Below are 22272 nucleotides of genomic sequence, written 5' to 3' on the forward strand. Positions count from 1 at the left end.
ATATTTTGGTGTTAAAGGTTTATTATTAATTGCAAAAAACAATTGCAAATACATGGAAATAAGTGTTTATTTTAAAATAGGCCTACTGTAAATGTTTGAATTTGACTAAAGCATGAGATCTAATAAAGTTTACTCTAATTTAAAAATAGGCTTATATAAGTATTTATCTGTCATTTGTCAGTTTTTGTATTTATTTGAAATTGCATCAATTGTCTTAGTTAACTCATGGCCTACCATCGAGGGCCTCATGGCCTCATGGCCATCTTGGCCTACAAATACTCTGTACTGTAAGTTTTTTCTAAGAGAGTAAAAACGAACTTCCTATATAATGACAGTTTCTCACTAGTTGTATGAAAAACAGTTATATATCTTCAAAATTTGTTTAACTATGAAAAAGTCACCAAGTCTAGCTGAAAACACATTCATAAATGAGGATATTTTTGAAATACAGAATAACTAATCTAACGACCTTTTTATTTTAAACACTTTTATTTCTTAACTTTTCTTCCTTGAAAATGTCAACAGTTTTTCACTTACTTTTAATAAAGATTATCACTTATAATTTCTCAAAAGAGCTTATAATTATATGAAGAGCAGACAAGAGACATACGTCACTGCTACAAAAACTATTCTCTACTGTGAATGAATGAACTGAGTGTTTATTAGTTTGAAGCCCCGCCCACCGTCTAACAGGACATGGGGTAGGAAAAGAGAAAGTTTGCTCTAAAGCCTGGTTCACATGCCCTCCCTCACCCTCGGCCTTAGTCGCTTGGCAGATTTCCATTACACAAAAGTTTCTGAGTGTTAATTATTTTAAAACACTGTAAATTTTTGAATTTGACTATGATAAGATCTAATAAAGTTTCCTCTAATTTATAAATAGGCTAAAAGTATTAATCTAAGTCACTTGACAGTTTTTGTATTTATTTTTAAAAGCAATTGCAGTTATACTTTTATAAAAATTACATACATCTTGGCCTATAAGGAGAGTCTTTTCTCTAGTGAGTAAAAACGATCGTGGTCAAGGAAGGACTGTGCTAAAACAGCACATTGTCAATTTTTACAAAAGTATTTTGACTGAAACCTGGTATTTTTTAAAGGCGTTGTAGAATAAGTCGACGTCTGTGGAGAAAAGTATGGCAATAGATAGGTTTTACTTTTAGCCTACAATAAAGATTATGTTTTGGGACTAGAATCTCCAAAAGAGTGCTTTTATAAAACATGCCATAGTTTTATTTAGTAACAAAAGTGTTTGACTATGTTCCCGATGATACCAAGAGTATAGGTTCGGCAGAGTGGATTCACTGTGAACCGGACTGCCTGGCCCTTATGCACGACGTCACAATAACCTGCGTGTAGGGGTGTCAACAATGGATCGGAACAATCGATGTTTTGAACCTGTCTGTAACCCAGTTTTTATACTTTAATACTCATTATTTATAAACAAACACGTCCTACATATCGGATCTCGAATCACGATATTTATCGATACCCTTCCCAACCACAATAAGCACATAAAATGATGTCTAAGCAATCGTCATTTGCTCCATTGAAACACGAAAGTCGATTGGCTGACATGGTAGTGCATTGTCGCCTCCTGACCAATGAGAACTGTTGTTACATACTTTTATTGTCAACATTCATCATTCGTCATAACATTACAAAATCGACCTGGACTAAGGCTTATGATATTTTTCAATAAATACATTTAGCCCTTAAAACTTTACTAAACTCTTTAATCAGGTAGATAGTACAGATAATATGGACCTACTTTTTGGCGCAATATAAAGCAAGCCTAATCATACGACGATGACATTCGCGCGCCGGTTGTCTCATGAGTTGAGTCTGACATCTTGAAATGTAGATTGTGTTGTGCAATGAGCTGAAGCTAAACAATGTCACCGGCACCGTCGCTGTTTTGAACTAGATAGTTTCTAAGTTGGCTATGAAAATTGTTAACCGTGATTACAAAACTAATACTGTAGCTATAAAGTAAATAAATGTTAAAATAAAATATTTATCCCTGACGGATGTTGGTATCATCGGAATCGACTTTTGACAATCGAGTGTTGGTACCGATACCAATGTCCAAGTGGTAACCAATGGATGGTGGTATCGATGACGATAATCGATACATCCTTTTTTAGAACTGCATCGTGACCAAATCGATGCATGCTGGATCGAATCGGGATTCGATGCATCGAATTGAAATTTCAATGCATCGCACTCGCTGCACACCACTACCTATCACTATCACCTAGTGTCAGCTGTCGCTGTCAGTGAAATGGATGACGCAAGCGATGTCTAGGCTGCTGATTATTATTAGGCCTAGTATGTCAATATTGAAAGGGATTAAGGGATTAAATAAAACTCAAACATTTTCCTTTCTTGTTATTTACTTGTCAAATATCAACGAAATCAGCTTAACCTCTACTACTCGACTCGAGTTGCGAGTATATTTAACTGAGTAGGCAAACAGCTAAGATTCGTAACGGCAACGGCAATTTACCCGCTCTGAACTGACTTGATCCGCACCGATTCGTAGCATTCAGTGGTTCAGTGTCAGTATCGGTATCGAACCCAAAACAGGCAATAATCGAGTATCGACGATACCTCGATACTGCTGGTATCGAGAGTATTTTGGTATCGAGTATCGGTATCGGCCCACCTCTAAATAAAACAATTCAGCAATTTGTTATCTTAACTTGCCTCATCTTCTCGCATTATAAGGGTGTAGCATAAACCACAAAGGCCTAGGTTTTTAGGAGTTTTTGAGAGGATAGCAGGCTTACCTGAATGGGAAAGAGTCCAAACTGGCCCAGGAAACACAAAACTTTACAACTATATACACAAAACATTAGAATATTTCACTGTCACTGGCAGCATTTTCAACTAAGGAAGCTAGAGCCTCTTCCTTGGTTGAAAATGCTGCCAGTGACAGTAAAATATTCTAATGTTTTGTGTATATAGTTGTAAAGTTTTGTGTTTCCTGTGCCAGTTTGGACTTCTCGCATTATAGCTTTTTAACCACGATTTGGCAATTCTGTGGTCATGTTTCTGGCCCCTTTACTATTTTGTCAAGACAATAATAGGTATTTTGCGACACAGCACTTTTTTAGTGCACTTTTCACACATGATATTAGTTCAGAAAACAGCGGTTTGTCACCTCAACCAAGCATCTTAAAGTAATATTGGATTTCATTACGTGCTGGTGTATGGTAATTAATTTTTCTGGACACTAGCTGATTGTAATCATAAGATAAATCACAAACAAAGTTTGATAATAAGTAGTCTAACATTCTAATGAATGAGAGTGGTTACAAACAAAAGCATAACCTCAGAGAAGCCTACTTACTGTTAGTGACTGTTAAGTCCTCATATGGGTACGACCACACATCCAGTTAACACCTATTTTCCGGACTAGTAACGTAATAGACTATTACGTACATCAGTCAAAAGCTGTCTTTATCATACATAACATGGTACAGAATGGTACCTAATGACAATAGTATTTTTGCTTAGTTCTATTTACAAGATTATCTTAATAACTACAAAAAAACTCATCTGAAGAATAAAGAGGTATAGATAGCATCTGTCGCTTGCAAGAAGGGGCAAATGATAAAATATTACATAGACTTATCATTTGTACTTACACTCCTTTGTCTTGCATGCATCAATATACAGTAGACCCCCTATTAACTGACCTCGTAATAACCGATAATCGGATTATCCGCCTTCGATCGTAAAATAATACAGTTTGTTTTAACTGACCTTGCTTTGAGAGCAGTTCGGTTTAACCACCGCTTTCTAGGAATCTCGGCATTTCCGCTCCCACGCTGGGCGATGAGAACTGGACCATACACTTATCTCCACAGGATATGACTAAGAATAAGTTATTTTATATTGATCAGAAAAAATATAGCATATTGTCTGTTTGTCATCATTGTTTTTAGCGCAAGCACATCTGATCTGATTTGTTATCCTTGCGGCAAATTTATAACAATGTAAAGTGCGTTACGATTTAGAGAACTAATAATTTTATCTTATCGCTGGAGTAAACAAACAACGCAACTTGTAGGGAGGGCAGGGTAGGGGGGTCCCCAAGGTCAAGATAGCTTTTGTGCCTCGAGCCTCCAGTGGGAGGCTATAAATAAACATCCTATCTTGTGTAACAGGGCTAAATGTGTAGGGGGGTTAAATCGGTTCTGCTGGCCAATCAGCGAGCGATTTAACCTTCGTCGAATTTGTGACGTACTTTTCCACACTGAAACATATAACACTAGTTTACATGCCAGGTTCAAGTACCACGTGCTATACAGCACATTTAGTTTCCGGATAGGCCTCAGTACGGAGATTTGGGTTGGCCTTCCAGGGTTCGCGTCAAGATGTTACTTTCACACTCAGCCGTGCCGTCGCTTTGGCTGAGGTTTACCGCGTCGGAGATCTCGAGCATCTGACACTAGTCGCCACCCCCGAAATCGTTAACATGTCCCCACACGCACAGATTTCACATCAAGCATCGGCATATATTTATCTACAGTCCCACGGCTTATATGTAAACAACATTTGCTCCCCATGTATTTCTTATGGGAGTTAAATTTGGTTTTTCTTTGCCGAGTTCATTTGGCTCTTCTACCAGACTGATTTTCATGATTGAGGGCTCAAATTGAAGGTATGCACGCACAGATTTCACATCAAGCATCGGCATATATTTATCTACTGAATTACTCAACCAAAAAACATAAGTTAGATTTATTTTCGGATTCTTACTTAAATTTATTCACCAGTTATAATTATATAATCCTATATATTTTGGTGTAACAACCTTCAGTGAAGTACCGGCTTTCATTTAAGCTATTACTGTAGTTATTCAAATCGAACGAGTTTCAGGCAAACGCAACTAACATAAAAAATAATTTTTTAAAGTTTTTTTTATGTTTTAGACTCAAATATTATTTCAAAATAATTAGTAAATAATTATAGGCTTCGATTTAAGCTATTGATCATTTTAATAGTTAAGTTTATGATACTGTATTACACAATAAAAAATCATAAATTTGATTATTTTCCGTATATGGTATTTATTCAACCCTGCGGAGCAGCATGGGTCCTCTAGTAAAATATGAAAATATTTCTGTTAGATATTTTAACCCTTAGAGTGCCAGGCGAGAAATAAAAGTAACGCTCAAAAAATGCCGATGATTTTTCCCGAAGGTCGCGCTAAAAATGCCGAGCGCGATCTGGCGATTTTTAGGTTAAAATTTCGTAAAAATCGAATTTTCGATATTTCGACCAACGAAAATCGATGTATCGCATCTAGCAACTTTCGACTCAATGTTAATATATGGGTTAAAAGAATCCGAGTATTTATTCGGTTGTTATGACAGCTGTTCGATCATTACGAAACGTCCGGTCAGCCGGACGTTGGCACTTTTGGCTCGTTCTAAAAACGTCCGGTCGGCCGGACGTTGGCACTTTTGGCTCGTTTTAAAAACGTCCGGTTTCCCGGACGTTGGCACTCAAAGGGTTAATAATGTAACATTTAAATGTAGTAACTCAATTTTTACTTTATTTAATCACAACTAGACTTAGTTAACAGATTGAAACAAAACATAAATTCTAGCTTTGCTCTGGAAGTTTTAAGTCCTGCAGTCTGTGGTTAACCTTAAAAACTATTTCAAACTACGTCCATATGTTATTTATAAACAAAAGGAAATGAGTTTGATCTAATGTCAACAGATAGCGCCGCCTTCCAAACTTTAGCCCTTAAGTGTACTTAAGTGGTACCCTTTCTTAATATTCTGAGACGTATTTGCACATATACGTGAAAATACCTTTAATTTGACACCTCAAACGTTAAAATCCGTCAAACCGTTATCGAGTTATGACTGTGAAAAGAAACCCGCTTGCGTATTAATATATAGATTCTATTATGTAACTGAATCATAATATAAACAATAACAAATTAACAGAACATATGTAAATTAACAATTATAGTATAAGTCAGTACATTTGGAATGGACACATCAATCCTCCCCCTTAAATTTTGAAGGCAACATGTGGTTGATATGCCGCCTCCATATAGATCCATCATCCATTTCAAGAACGTAAATTAACTGTCCATCCTTGCTCTTTACTTTACCAAACATCCACTTGTTTTTCTTGTCTCTGAAATCATGAGCTTGAACTCTTTCCCCCTTTTTAAAGTCTCTTATTCCCTTTGAACATTTTAAGTCATTGTTTTCAAATTAAAAGGAAAATTAAAAGTGCTTAATAGGTTTAGAACATTGCTCCCAGCAAAAATCAAGTTGAGGTTGGTCAAATCCCTGATTTTCCCTACTTTAAATTACTGCCTACCTGTTTTTGGATACAGCTTAACACAGGAACAGATCACGATACTTCACAGGCTACAGAATTGCTCCCTAAGGTTTGTATACAAACTTAAAAAATATGATCATATATCAAGTCACCGTAGGATCTCAAATACAATGTCCGTCCGAGAGAGCTGTGATAAGCAGGTTGCATGTATCGTCCACAAAACACTGGTCACTCAGGCACCACAGTACTTGAAGGAAAAACTGAAAGCGAGGTCGGCCTTGAGAGAGCGCAGAACTAGACAGGACTTGTTGCTTGACATACCAAAGGTTGTTCTTGATGCTGGTAGAAGGGGTTTTTCTTACTTTGGGCCGGCTCAGTACAATGCACTTCCTTGCAAGCTAAAAGCACTGTCTTACAACAGTTTTAAGAATCGCCTAAAGAGTTTGTAACTAATCTTACTTTGTTTCGTAGTTATAAGAGGTTTTATTTAGTTTTTATTTAGGTTATTTATTTATTTATTTTATTTATTTATTTAGGTTTTATTTAGGTTTTATTTTAAGTCCTGACTTACGTCAATTTGTAAAACAGTTTTGTAACTGAAATTCGCTCATGAATAAAGACCTTATTTATTTATTTATTTATTGTTTGAAGGCGTGTTATTTGTTATTGTCAAATCTAGTCTCGTTCTCACATTTCTCTGAAACATTAGGAAATAAGAATTTGATCCAATGGAGTTTCTTGATTGTCTCATTTGCATCAAGAATCTTTGTAACTTTATTTCCACTAGTGTCCCTGTTGCTCGAAATCGAGCAATTACTAAGTATTATAGGCGTTATTTTAAAACAAATAACAGTCATAATTTTTTATGACTTTTAAAAGATTGGACTCAAAGATTATGGAATACTCAAGATGTACATAGATCAATATACCGTAATCAACATTTTTCTTGTATGTATCTTATTTCTATTTCTTCTCCTTGGGGGTGTTCTAAGACTTTCCTATGTTTCCATAGTTTGCAAATCGGCTCTTTCAATGATTACTAAGAAATGCAACACAGTGTTAATTCAGTTTTCTTTTTAGTATATAAATTTATCCAGGCTCTTTCGTTTATTTCTATTGTAATATTTACGCCAAACCAAATTCAAATAGTAAATATTTCAACCAAGTAAGTAAATGTTTGTAGCAAACTAACTGTTAAATTAGCAAACTTATTGACTGTTTACAATTAACATATGTTCTTCTTTTCCCTCTTTAACTGACAACAGCTGGAGTTTCATGACAATATTTGTTTCCCATGTTAATATTATGGAGAAATACGAAACTTTAAAGGGCCCCAGGGCCTCACCCTCTAATTATTTCCCTAAAAAGAAAGTTTCCTGCACAATTTCACGTTACACTCTTTCCAATGACACCAAGAACATATCAATCGGTTCAGTAGTTTCGGAGGAGTAATTGTCACAAAAAACCTGCTTGCGTATTAAATAAGTATAGATGTCCCCTCCTTCATCTTTCATGGCTTGTAGACCTTTCTTTATAGTTTGGACAAATCTCTCCACTTGACCTTTGGAAGAAGGGTGAAATGGAGCGCTTGTCTTGTGTAACACACCGTAGTTTTTCAAAAATGTTTCAAAAGTATGTCCACAAAATTGTCTGCCATTATCTGACACTAAAGAAAATGGAATTCCAAAAGTAGAAAACAATTGTCTTAATTTTGTGACACACCAGTCAGAAGAAGTATTTTTTGTTTGAAATACTTCAACCCATCTTGTGTAAGCGTCAACGACAATAAAAAAGTAATTGTTTCCAAAACAAGGCCCAGCAAAATCTATATGTATTCTTTGCCAGGGACCATCAGAGGCTTGCCATGGATGAGGAGTCGCTTGAGGTGGTTTGTTTTGTTTTAAACAACATTGTTTACAAGTCTTGGCCAGATGTTCAATATCATGATCAATGCCTTGCCAATAGCTTCTTGCTAAAGCCTTCATTTTAAACTATTCCCAAGTGACCAAAGTGTATTTCTGTAAGTACTTTTGATTTAAAATTTTGTGGAACAACAACTCTATTACCTTTAAATAAACATCCATCTTGTAATGTAAATTCACAATCATTGTATCCAAATTTCTCAAGACTCTTCCCTTCTTCTAAATTTTGAATGATGGTTTTAAGGTGTTCTTCCTTCAGTGATTCATCTGCAATCTGTTGTTTTGTTACTGGGAGTGTTTCCAATTGGTTGATTTGAAAGACAGAATAATCATCAATTGAGTTTGGTAGCGACTTTTCATGTGGAAATCTCAACAAAAAGTCTGCATTGCCGTGTCTTTCTGTTCCTCTAAATTCAACTGTATAGTCAAACCCTGAAAGAAAATGAGCGTAATTGAAGATTCTAGTCGCTGCCATAGTAGGTAATGTCTTTTGAGGATCGAATATGGACACAAGGGGTTTATGTTCGGTTATCAAGACTTTTTGTTACTTTTTGTCAAAGTGCGTGATGCAAATGCAATAGGTTTTCTGTACCATTTCCTAGTCTGTGAGGAAGAACTGCTCCGAGTCCTACAGGTGATGCATCTGTTGCAAGAGTAACCGTCAGATTGGGGTCAAAATGAGTTAAAATTTGTTCACTTGTTATTTCTTCTTTGACTTTTTGAAAGCTATTTTCACAATCAGAGCTCCAGATGAACTTAGCATTTTTTGTAAGTAATCTTGTCAAAGGATATACTTTAGTTGAGTAGTTTTGTATAAATTTGCTGTAGTACGTGGCCAAGCCTAAAAATGTCTTCAATTCACTTACATTCGTAGGCCTTCTAGCACTTTGAATTGCTACAGTTTGTTCAGGACTTTTGTGTAGACCTTTTTCATCAATAATGTGCCCAAGGTATTTGATACTTTTTTCAAAAAACTTACATTTGTCCCCATTCAAATGTAAGTTGTGCTTCTGTAGAACTTCTAATACTTTCTCAAATCTCAGAAGAGTTTCTTCGTAAGTTAACTCCTGGACTAAAATGTCGTCGAAAAAACATTGTACGCCATCCATACCTTGTAGTAAGGAATCCATGAATTTTTGCCACAGGGATGGAGCAACCTTAACCCCAAACATCAGTCTATTTACTTTGAACAACCCCTTATGAGTACTTAGTGTTTGCATTTTGCTACTCTCTTCATCCATTTTCATATGTAAATAAGCATTGCTTATATCAAGAGAACAAAAGTATTTACCTCCACTCATTGTAGAAAAAATGTCTTCAATCCTCGGAATTGGGTATTTCTTGTCTTTCACCACTTTGTTCAGAGTAACTTTTAAATCAGCGCAGGTACAAATGTCACCATTGGGTTTTATGACAGGCACAATAGGTGTTCCCCATTCCGAGTTGTCTACCTTGGTGATAATCTTTTGGGTTTCCAGACGGCTGAGTTCATTTTCAACTTTTGTCTTTATGGCATATGGAACCTGTCTAGCCCTTATGTATATAGGGCTTGAGTTGTCCTTCAAGTTAAGTTTTGCTTCAAAGTTTGGAATAGACCCTATGTTTTTGTCAAATCAACCTTCATATTTTGCAAGTAATGAATCCAGCTCCGGCTTCCTTGTTTCATTCATGTTTATAGATTTTATTTCTCCCCAGTCTAGTCTTATTTCTCTCATCCATTCATGCCCAAAAATCCTATCGACATGTTGATAAATGACAAAGATTTTTTGCATGAAACACTGTCCCTTATAGTCACATTTTACGTATGTAACCCCTTTAGGTTTTATGATCTCCCCTGTGTAGGTGTGCAGCTCTACACCAGTCTTGTAAAGTCGTTTGGAAGGAATTAGTCTTTTGTAGTCTTCATAAGAAATCGATGCAAGTGATGCTCCAGTATCCAACCCCAAAGTAATGTTTTTACCTTCCAATTTTATATCAACCTAACCGACTTGAAAAACCTGATGATGGCCCTTCGAGACAGAGGGGATGTTCATAATTACCTGGCCCTGAAAAGATTTTATAATAAAAAAGTTGAGGAAGCCAAACGGTTGGCCAATGTCCGTTTCATTGAAAGCTCGCAAAACCGATGCAAAGCAGCCTGGAGTGTGGTAAATGGTGTGAAACCCCAAAAGCCTAAAATGTCCTGCATGGCGAGTCCAGATGATTTCAACACCTTCTTTGTCTCGTCTGTTGAAGAAATTATCTACAACATCCCAGATAGCCCCCAAGACCCGTTGGCTTATGTCGGAAGGCGTGTGGAAGAGCTCCACTGTTCCCTTGACAGATGGAATCCCATCTCAGAAAAGCAGATACGGACTCTAATCTCTGGACTCAAAAGTTCCAGAGCATGTGACTGTTTTGGCTGGTCATCCCAATTACTGAAGGATGTAGCTGATGACATCTCTGCCCCCCTGACTACAGTTATCAACAGGTGCTTGTTGACAGGTGTTTTTCCGGACAAGCTAAAGAGAGCCAAGACCATTCCAATATACAAAAAAGGTGATCATGCCAGTATCTCGAGTTACAGACCTATCTCGATACTACCTGTGATTAGTAAGGTGATAGAGACGGTGATGAAGAATCAGTTGTATACATACTTTGAAACACACCAGCTGTTTTCAGACTCACAGCACGGTTTCCGCGCAGGGAGATCTACTTCGTCTGCGATTGCCAGGATTGCAAGAGAGGTTGGCGAGGCCTTTGAAGCTGGGGAGTCGGTAATGCTAACACTCTGTGACCTCAGCAGAGCCTTTGACTGTGTATCCCATGATATCCTGCTCAAAAAACTCAGCAGATATGGCGTTGGTAGTGTGGTTCTCTCCACCTTCAAGAACTACCTAGCCAACAGAACCCAGAGGGTAATACTCGAAGGCGCAAGCTCTCTAGAACTGGAGGTGAACCAGGGGGTTCCCCAAGGATCTGTGCTGGGCCCTCTTCTATTCCTGGTCCTCATCAACGACATCGACGAGACCAGCAGCTCTATACTATTTGCGGATGATACCACGCTTCTCACTAAAGGGCCAAACCTACACCACACTAGGGATTTAGCCATAATCCAGGTCCAAGAAGCAAAAGCATGGTTCCAGATGAATAAGCTGCAACTGAATGGAGACAAAACCCAGAGACTCCTTTGTACCCTCTCAAGAGACTCCTCGGACGACATGGCTGCAGTAAAACTTCTCGGTTTCCAGCTGGACAGCCGACTCGACTGGAATGACCATGCTGCCCATGTTGCCACACGGCTTGCGAGAGTCAACTGTCTCCTCAGGCGCCTCCGGAAATGTGTCACGGAGCAGTACCTGCTCATGGTATACCATGCCCTGTTTCATTCGCACATTGCGTATGGACTACACCTTTGGGGTCATGCGTCGGAAGTGGAGGAAGTCTTAAAGCTTCAAAAAGCGGCAGTCCGTATAATCTCAAGGAGCCCTTTTAGAGAACACTGCAAACCGATATTCAAGAGACTTGGAATTCTAACCGTCTGCAGCCACTACATCTACGCCTGCCTGGTTGAAATCAAATGCAGTGTTCCTCTTCTCAACACCAGAAGCCACATCCACGCCCATAATACCAGAGCTAGGCAGGATCTTGATGTTCCCCGTGCGAGATTGAGCAGGACGCTCAATTCCTTCCCTACGTCAGCCATCAAGTTCTTCAACAGACTCCCTTCCAGCATTCGATGTCTGGACGACCGGAAGTTCAAGAGTGCTGTGAAAGACTTGATGATCAATAGACCATACTACAAAGTAGAGGAATTCTTTAAGGACAATTTGGAGCGGGACAATTAATTTTTTGTACCGCCTACTGCCTGCCCGCCATGTTAAATAAGTTTTATTTTATATGTGCGTGTAGTCTTTGTTTTTGTGTCTTTTTTTTTCGTATTAAACAACGACGCAGTCTATTCCCTCATCAGAGGGTCAACGACGAAGGCTAATGAATAATGAATAATGAATAATGAATATCAATGTGAAATTTGTCATCTCTCTTTTTGTCAGACAGTAAATTAATTTCATGGATATTGTCTTCAGAAATGTCATTATTTTCAGTGTAATGAACTTGTCCTTTACTGCTTTTATGTTTACTAAGGCATACTCTTGAAATATGTCCGATTTTTCCACAGGCGTTGCAGGTTTCATCAATCATTGGACAAACATTCGCTCTATGGTTTACATTCTCACATCGGTAGCATTTCTCTTTCAGTGACTCAAAATCTTTTGTACAAAATTTACTACCGGTACTTGTATAAAATCCTGTGTTGTATGATTTTGTTATAGATCTGTGAATTTGTTCATTTTCATTGGATGTACTATTATTTCTAGCATTAAACTTTACTTGATTTATGTCTAAGTTTCCACTCTTTTGACATACCAAAGTACTTTTGAATTTTGAAAGTTCCATTGTAGTAGTAGCTGTATTAAGAATTTCAACAAATTGTTTGTGGTCACATTTCTGTAAAAGCTGAATTTTAATGTCTTTGTCATTAAGTCTACGTATGAGTTGTAGTCGTAAAAGCATGTCTAGCCTAATACAGATTTTCCACAAGCTTCGCAATTAAATTTACAATTCGTTGACAACCTTTTTATTTCTGTAGCAAAGTTTGAAATAGATTCTCCATCTTCCTTTATTCGACTAATAAATGTGTGTTGTAAAGCCAAAATACTTTTTTTAGGATCTAGAAAGTTGTCAAGTAAGGTCACAAGCTCCCCATACTCTTTAGTCATAGGATTGTCTGGTGTACATAGGTTGTATAGTTTCTGATGTAAAAGAGGTGTCAAGGCATGTAGAAGTGTAAAGGTTTTTTTTTAACTTAGGATCATTTATACCTTTTAAAGTCATAAAAACCTCCAGCCTTCTGGCAAAGTTAGAAAAGTTTTCCCTTTCATCGTAAGGAGTAAAGCTCAAATTTGAAGTAGGAAGGACTGGAATCGGTGCATTAGCTTGTAGATTTTCAGTGATGCAATCAATTTGATTTGAATCAGAGCTATGTTGCATACTTGGCATATGAAGCATTTGGGCATCCATTAATCTTGTTTTTGTATCAATCAGCATGTTTTCAATACTTTCTCTGTAAGTTAGCTCATTTTCTAAATCTTCTTCTTCTATATAGAAGTCGATCTTGTCTTGAATTAGATCATACTTTGATTTAATCTCAGCTAACAAATCAAGTCTAGTTTTGATTTCATTGATAGAAAATGTTCCATTGTCCACATACTTCTTTAAATTTCCAAGCTAAAACTTGACTGTTCTTTGCAATGATTTCAATTTCTTAACTTTATTTACATCTTCTGCTATTTTTTTCTAAATCTTCCATTATTCTCGTCGCCATTTGTTAGATATTTTAATAATGTAACATTTAAATGTAGTAACTCAATTTTTACTTTATTTAATCACAATTCTATTATGTAACTGAATCATAATATAAACAATAACAAATGAACAGAACATATGTAAATTAACAATTATAGTATAAGTCAGTATATTTGGAATGGACACATCAATTTCTTTCTATGAGTCTCGTCTCATGAGAGTCTTTAGTAGTTTAACATTTATTGATTTCAGGTAGATTTATTGGGTCCAGGTATGGTGAAGAAGGAAAGGACCAATGATGGAGTCATGATCACACCAGTTACTATGCTGCCCAATGTGATAGAGCTGCAATACTACAGCAATATTCTGATACCTCACTTCATCATGGAGGCAGTCATTGGTAAGCAGAGTCGTATTTACTATCTAGGTGGCCTGTGGCGCTCACACCAGTGAGACCCCTCTATTTATTTCTTGGGGGGGGGGGTGCTGAAGGGGGCTAGAAATAGACGTGGTATTGCTTCAACTCTATGAACTCGACCCTTTTTTATGACGATCTAATAAAAAAATATACCTAGAAGGCTAGTTAATAAACAGTTTCACTTAATTTTGTATTAATATTATAAGGGGTTGACGGGTCAGACTTGCAAAAAGATATTGTGAACATCTTTTGTGGCCGCAGAGACTTCAATATTATCATCATCTCAGGCAATTGCAGTGAAGTCATGATTTTCAGTTGTGCAATCTTCGCAGACGCTTTTTTCCATCCAGATTATCAATTAAATTGATTTTTCAACAGAAAAACATTTCCTTTGAGGCTCCTAGTGAGGCCCCATCCAAGGCCACACTAAAAAAACAGGCTGTAATGCTCGTCTAGCATGACGTCACGATAGAAGACGGCAATGACGTATTTTTGCTGTTTGTGATCAGCTGCTTGTTTTAATCTTATCATGGAAAACAAAAATATAACTTAATTACGTCATTGCCGTCTTCTATCGTGACGTCATGCTTGACGAGCATTACGGCCTGTTTTTTTAGTGTGGCCTTGCCCCATCCCAGGCTGCGTCCGCGGCAACCGCCGTGCTAAATGTCTGTAGCCCATTTAATTCTCGTTTTTGCTGTCGTCCACAAGAATACTCGAATCCATATCAGTGTATTTATTTCTCAACATATTTATGGCTGGGTTGCCCCTATCCAAAGATTCTCATATGAATGCATTTTGGCTCAAAGTGTGTCTTATTGTGTTACAAATTTAGCAAACTGACACTTAACCTTAATAAAACTACAATTAATTTGAATAGGGATGGGCCGATTCCGATTCTCATACCTCGATACTGAAGAATCGCCGATACTCGATACTTCCCTTTATTGTACTGGATACCGATTCTGAAAAGTGAGGTTAATTATGATGCTAAACTCAACTGACATTGAAGGTTCTAAATTGGGGTACATCATAGTTTATTTGGAATACTCTGAAGTCAGCTAATATAAATAATTCCAAGTTCATTATCTCACATTCATAATAGTGTTATAATCCAAAATAGCTTGCTTTTGCATTTCACAACGAGTGCCCAAATGACAGAATACTGACTCACTGACTGACTGACAATAGTGACAGCTAACACAACAACAGAACTCTAGTTGCCGCCATGTTGTCAGATCGAGGGCAATGTTGCCAGATTGTACAAGCATTGAATATAAATATAATACACATAAGGTGTAGTCGTACTAGTATAACTTACGTTTTTTAACTCGTGATAGGGTTGCTGATGATAGTGTATAGTTTATTTTTATATATGCCTGATCAATGCCACAGCTTACTTGTACAGCTGTTTAGCTAGTTCATGGCTTAATGGTGACTATTGGAGAAAGCCATTTGGCCATGTATTTTAAATTTTTATTGGTATTATGTTGTTGTTTCTCTCTGACTGAACTGAAACAGCTGTGTGAGTTTGCAAATATCAAAATAATTAATTGTTTAACCTAGTGATGGGCGGATCCAAGAAAATGTCGGTACCGGATCCGGATCTTGAAAAATTCGGATCCGGATCCAGATACACACTGTCATAAGGGCGGGTTAAAAAAAAACGTAATTAACAGAATGCCAATTTAAATCATACTTTTATTATTTTTTATCACAAAGCATCAGGTGAGATTAAAATACTAACGGGATATTTTTGAGACAAAATTATAGGCCGTTAGCTTATCATCCAGGTACAGAACTAAAAACTAGAGGTGTGAAGATAACCGAAAAATCTGGTCCGATTCAGTTCGGAAAGATACATGCCATTGCCATATATGTTATTTATTTGTATCAAGAGACAAAAACTGAAACATGGCCTTGCCATATAAATTATTTGCACCAAGAGACAAACACTAAGACATGACCTTGCCATATAAGTTATTTGAATTAAGAGACAAACACTGAGACATGGCCTTGCCATATAAGTTATTTGCATCAAAAGACAAACACTGAGTCATAACCTTGCCATATAAGTTATTTGCATCAAGAGACAAATACTGAGTCATGGCCTTGCCATATAAGTTATTTGCATCAAAAGACAAACACTGAGTCATGGCCTTGCCATATAAGTTATTTGCATCAAAAGACAAACACTGAGTCATAACCTTGCCATATAAGTTATTTGCATCAAGAGACAAATACTGAGTCATGGCCTTGCCATATAAGTTATTTGCATCAAAAGACAAACACTGAGTCATGGCCTTGCCATATAAGTTATTTGCATCAAAAGACAAACACTGAGATATGGCCTTGTCATATAAGTTATTTGCATCAAGAGACAAATGCTGAGACATGGCCTAGCCATATAAGTTATTTGCATCAAGATGCAAACACTGAGACATGGCCTTGCCATATAAGTTGTTTGCGTCAAGAGACAAACACTCGGGGAAAAAACGGTCTTGTACATAGATACAGACAGCTTTGTGTTAGTAAAAAAATCTGGAAAAAATCGGGGTTGTACAGTGATACAGACAGATTTGTGTTGGTAAAAAATCGGAGTTGTAGAGTGATACCTACAGCTTTTTGTGTTAGTAAAAAATTGTGGTTGTAGAGTGATACAGACAGCTTTGTGCTAGTAAACAAATCGGGGTTGTACAGTGATACAGATAGCTTTGTGCTAGTAAAAATATTTGGGGTTGTAGAGTGATACAGACAGCTTTTTGTGTTAGTAAAAAATCGGTGTTGTACAGTGATACAGACAGCTTTGTGTTTAGTAAACAAATCGGGGTTGTACAGTGATACAGACAGATTTGTGTTAGTAAAAAAATCGGTGTTGTACAGTGATACAGACAGCTTTGTGTTTAGTAATCAAATCGGTTTTGTACAGTGATGCAGACAGCTTTTTGTGTTAGTAAAAAATCGGGGTTGTACAGTGATACAGACAGATTCGTCTTAGTAAAAAAATCAGTGTTGTACAGTGATACAGATAGCTTTGTGCTAGTAAAAATATTTGGGGTTGTAGAGTGATACAGACAGCTTTTTGTGTTAGTAAAAAATCGGTGTTGTACAGTGATACAGACAGCTTTGTGTTTAGTAATCAAATCGGTTTTGTACAGTGATGCAGACAGCTTTTTGTGTTAGTAAAGAATCGGGGTTGTACAGTGATACAGACAGATTCGTCTTAGTAAAAAAATCGGTGTTGTACAGTGATACAGACAGCTTTGTGTTTAGTAAACAAATCGGGGTTGTACAGTGATACAGACAGATTTGTGTTAGTAAAAAAATCGGTGTTGTACAGTGATACAGACAGCTTTGTGTTTAGTAATCAAATCGGTTTTGTACAGTGATGCAGACAGCTTTTTGTGTTAGTAAAAAATCGGGGTTGTACAGTGATACAGACAGATTCGTGTTAGTAAAAAAATCGGTGTTGTACATTGATACAGACAGCTTTGTGTTTAGTAATCAAATCGGTTTTGTAGAGTGATACAGACAGTTTTGTGTTAGTAAAAAAATCAATGTTGTACAGTGATACAGACAGCTTTGTGTTGGTAAAAAAATCGGTTTTGTACAGTGATGCAGACAGCTTTTTGTGTTAGTAAAGAATCGGGGTTGTACAGTGATACAGACAGATTCGTCTTAGTAAAAAAATCGGTGTTGTACAGTGATACAGACAGCTTTGTGTTTAGTAAACAAATCGGGGTTGTACAGTGATACAGACAGATTTGTGTTAGTAAAAAAATCGGTGTTGTACAGTGATACAGACAGCTTTGTGTTTAGTAATCAAATCGGTTTTGTACAGTGATGCAGACAGCTTTTTGTGTTAGTAAAAAATCGGTTTTGTACAGTGATGCAGACAGCTTTTTGTGTTAGTAAAAAATCGGGGTTGTACAGTGATACAGACAGATTCGTGTTAGTAAAAAAATCGGTGTTGTACATTGATACAGACAGCTTTGTGTTTAGTAATCAAATCGGTTTTGTAGAGTGATACAGACAGTTTTGTGTTAGTAAAAAAATCAATGTTGTACAGTGATACAGACAGCTTTGTGTTGGTAAAAAAATCGGGGTTGTACAGTGATACAGACAGCTTTGTGTTTAGTAAACAAATCGGGGTTGTACAGTGATACAGACAGCTTTGTGCTAGTAAAAACATTCGGGGTTGTAGATTGATACAGACAGCTTTGTGTTTGTAAAAAAATCGGGGTTGTACAGTGATACAGACAGCTTTGTGTTTAGTAAACAAATCGGGGTTGTACAGTGATACAGACAGCTTTGTGCTAGTAAAAACATTCGGGGTTGTAGATTGATACAGACAGCTTTGTGTTTGTAAAAAAATCGGGGTTGTACAGTGATACAGACAGCTTTGTGTTAGTAAAAAAAACGGTGTTGTACAGTGATACATACTGCTTTGTGTTTAGTAAACAAATCGGGGTTGTACAGAGATACAGACAGCTTTGTGCTAGTAAAAACATTCGGGGTTGTAGAGTGATACAGACAGTTTTGTGTTAGTAAAAAAATCGGTGTTGTACAGTGATACAGACAGCTTTTTGTGTTAGTAAAAAATCTGGATTGTACAGTGATACAGACAGCTTTGTGTTAGTAAAAAAAATCGGTGTTGTACAGTGATACAGACAGCTTTGTGTTGGAAAAAGAATCGGGGTTGTACAGTGATACAGACAGCTTTGTGTTAGGAAAAAATCGGGAACAAATTTTTAAAAATCGGATCCATCAAAACCGTATCCAGCCCAAGATCCGGAATTTTTTGGATCCGATCCGGTGCCGGTTCTAGCTCGGATCCGGCGGATCCGGTAGTCCGATATCCGGATCCGACCATCACTAGTTTAACCTATGTTTATGTTTTGGTTTTGTTGTTTGTTTGCTGTGTGTGCCTGGTGAAGAAGAAGAAGAAGAAGAAGAAGAAAAAGTGTTTATTGAAATAAAATATCAATACAGTGTTTTTACATAAACACAAAGAACAAGGGTCAAAGACCGTCTGTTTTGTGGTTGACATACTGATTTTACAATATTTTAAAACACATTAAAAAAGAGTCCATAAATCACAAACTATAATTCATTAAATAAACTGATTTCTAGTAACAAATACACAAATAGCACTACATAGTAAAAAGGATCAGTTAGCAAATGAATCAAAAATAAAATTTAAAATATAGCCTATTAAGAATCTGAATTTATTCTACAAACAGCAATAAAATATAAGTAATAATAAAAAATAAAATAAAAACAAGCCTATTTTTACTTAGACAAATACTTAACAAACAATATTTTATACATTTTTAAGTACATAAATTTTCCCACTTTTGTATTGATATCTCAATTATTAAATTTAATAATTAAACTCCATTATCAATTCCCACCTTTTACACCACGCCTCTTTAAGATAATTTCCCAATGCCCGCCAATCTTTGCCATTTAAAAATTCAAAAAACTCATATTCATTTAAATATAACTTGTTAAACCAAATTTGACGTACATTTTTTAAAATTGGACATTCTGCTATAAAATGGTACACCGTTTCATCTCGGTTGAGATTACATAGTGAACATAAATAAATTTGATTTTCCATCCAGGGCTTATAGTTAAGATTTATTAACTCTGTTCTAGCTTTTATAATCCAGGACATAAGTTTAACATTTAGGTCCGCAAAAAGGAACGATCTATCTCCAAGGTGGAGGTCAAGGTTCAGATACTGCTGGTGATAACGACTAGTCAATGCCGAACCCAGACAATCCTGTCGCCAAGCCGTTCTCTCTAACTCTAATAATTCAAACAATCGAGATTGAAAAATTTGCAATCTGTTAAAATCGACGTCCAACGCTACTCCCCGTCTTTCGCCCATTTTTAACATCTCCCTGTACCAAAATATTTTTTTCAAAATTATCTGCCTAGCCAAGATATAAGGAAGTCTATTCACTGGTAAAAACAATACTCTAATAATATAACCAATGTGCAAACTTAATGTGTAAAAATAAACCTGATCAAACTGACATTCTAGGTGTAATACGTAATTTGGAGTATTTTGAGGCAATCTAAATAATTTTTTGACAAAGTTATTTTGAGCAGATTCAACCGTTTTACTCTTAATAAAACCCCAAACTTGTGCTCCATAACTCAGCAACGCTCTAACTATTGAATTATAACACACTATTTTTGCATTAATCGGCACTTGATTATTACTTATTAAATTACTCCAGATTAAATTAACAGCTAATTTGGAAGCTGACGATTTTTCTTTAAAATGCATTTCCCACGAGAGTGAACTTGTAAAGTTTACTCCTAAATATTTATAATTGTTTACAATTTCGATTTGTTCACCCTTGTACCACCATTTAGAACTGGACCCAAGCCTCCCACCTTTTCTGAAAACCATAATTTTTGATTTAGCTAAATTTAAGCGTAAATTCCAAGTTTCACAGTAATTCTCCAATCGTTTAATCATGTGTTGAAGGCCGGTTGCAGTTGGAGATAAGAGAACGATATCGTCAGCATACATCAGGACATTGACTCTTACTCCACCATAACAACATCCTCCCTCTAGTACATCTGGCAAGTCGTTTATAAAAATAGCAAAATTTGTTGGGCTACATATACAACCTTGCCTTAAACCCATGGAGGTGCTGAAGTGCTCAGTAATTCCCTCCTGACACCACACTGTTGCTTTTGTGCCTTGATAATAATTTTTTAGCATATTTCTGTATTTTGACGACACACCCATACAAGACATTTTATAAATTAAAGCCTCCCTATCTATCGTATCAAATGCACTTGAGAAATCCACAAAAAAAGTAAATAATTTACCCTTTTTTTCCGCTAATTGCAGATGAGCTATACAAGTGAGATTAAAAATGTTATCTATAGTCGAGTAACCTTGGCGAAATCCTGCCTGGAATTCCGTGAACAAACCTTTACCGTTGACCCAATTTACTAATCTGTTATTTGTTAGACTGATAAAAATCTTTCCTACACAGTCTATAAACGACAATCCTCTGTAGTTTTCAACTAGGTTAATATCTCCTTTTTTATGTAATGGATACACTATCGACCTTTTAAACGATTCTGGAACATTCCCAGTTCTGTAAATATTATTAAAAATAGATAATAATTTGATATGAAATGAATCTGGAGCATACTTAAAATATTCATATGGGACTCTATCAATCCCTGGGGCCTTGTTACATTTAACCTTTTTTAGGACGTTTTTCAACTCTCCCATACTAAAGTCGCTATCTAAGAATGCATCTAAAATCAATGGTTCGGCAAACTGTATCTTTCCAGTCAGCAATGGAGGGTTGAGCAACGTTTTAAAATGTCTTACCCAGTCCAAGGGCGTGATGCTTCCAATCCTGTTATTATCTTTCTTTTTAAAGCTATTAACTGCCCTCCAAAACTTATTTGTATCGGTTGCTTGCGTAATACTACTTATTTGAGATTCTAAATATGCTCTCTTTTTATCTTGGCACATTGACTTATACTTTCTGCTCTCGTTAATATATCCAATTCTAAACTGATATTCCCTGTTTTTTCTAAATACATTTAATGACCTAAAAACTCTCTTTCGTTGTAAAAAACAATCAATATCAAACCATGGTTGCCTGAAAGTAAGATTATGTTTTTGTTGCTTTGTAGCATTATCAGTTGAGTCTTTTATTATTTTAATTAAATTAGATATATTATCCTGATTACACTCGCCTATCTCAACAGTCTGAATGTTTACAACAATTTTTTCTCTGTTGTAGAGTGATACAGACAGCTTTGTGCTAGTAAACAAATCGGGGTTGTACAGTGATACAGATAGCTTTGTGCTAGTAAAAATATTTGGGGTTGTAGAGTGATACAGACAGCTTTTTGTGTTAGTAAAAAATCGGTGCTGTACAGTGATACAGACAGCTTTGTGTTTAGTAAACAAATCGGGGTTGTACAGTGATACAGACAGATTTGTGTTAGTAAAAAAATCGGTGTTGTACAGTGATACAGACAGCTTTGTGTTTAGTAATCAAATCGGTTTTGTACAGTGATGCAGACAGCTTTTTGTGTTAGTAAAAAATCGGGGTTGTACAGTGATACAGACAGATTCGTCTTAGTAAAAAAATCGGTGTTGTACAGTGATACAGATAGCTTTGTGCTAGTAAAAATATTTGGGGTTGTAGAGTGATACAGACAGCTTTTTGTGTTAGTAAAAAATCGGTGTTGTACAGTGATACAGACAGCTTT

General features: G+C 36.4%; 1 protein-coding gene across 9 annotated transcripts in view; it reads left to right on the top strand.

The window, feature by feature from the left end:
• The window catches only part of LOC128983573 (glycerol-3-phosphate acyltransferase 1, mitochondrial), a 223575-nt gene that overhangs the window by 162655 nt on the left and 38648 nt on the right, over positions 1 to 22272 (top strand). For all 9 annotated transcript variants that reach the window (XM_054402900.1, XM_054402899.1, XM_054402894.1 and 6 more), the window contains one exon: positions 13839 to 13986. In XM_054402900.1, coding sequence (XP_054258875.1) covers positions 13839 to 13986 — 148 coding nt within the window. The remainder of the gene's footprint in view (positions 1 to 13838; positions 13987 to 22272) is intronic.

Source organism: Macrosteles quadrilineatus, unplaced genomic scaffold (assembly GCF_028750875.1).
Source record: "Macrosteles quadrilineatus isolate MER2022 unplaced genomic scaffold, UCM_ALF_1.0 Scaffold_1__1_contigs__length_201487025, whole genome shotgun sequence".
In the NCBI taxonomy this organism is placed as follows: domain Eukaryota; kingdom Metazoa; phylum Arthropoda; class Insecta; order Hemiptera; family Cicadellidae; genus Macrosteles; species Macrosteles quadrilineatus.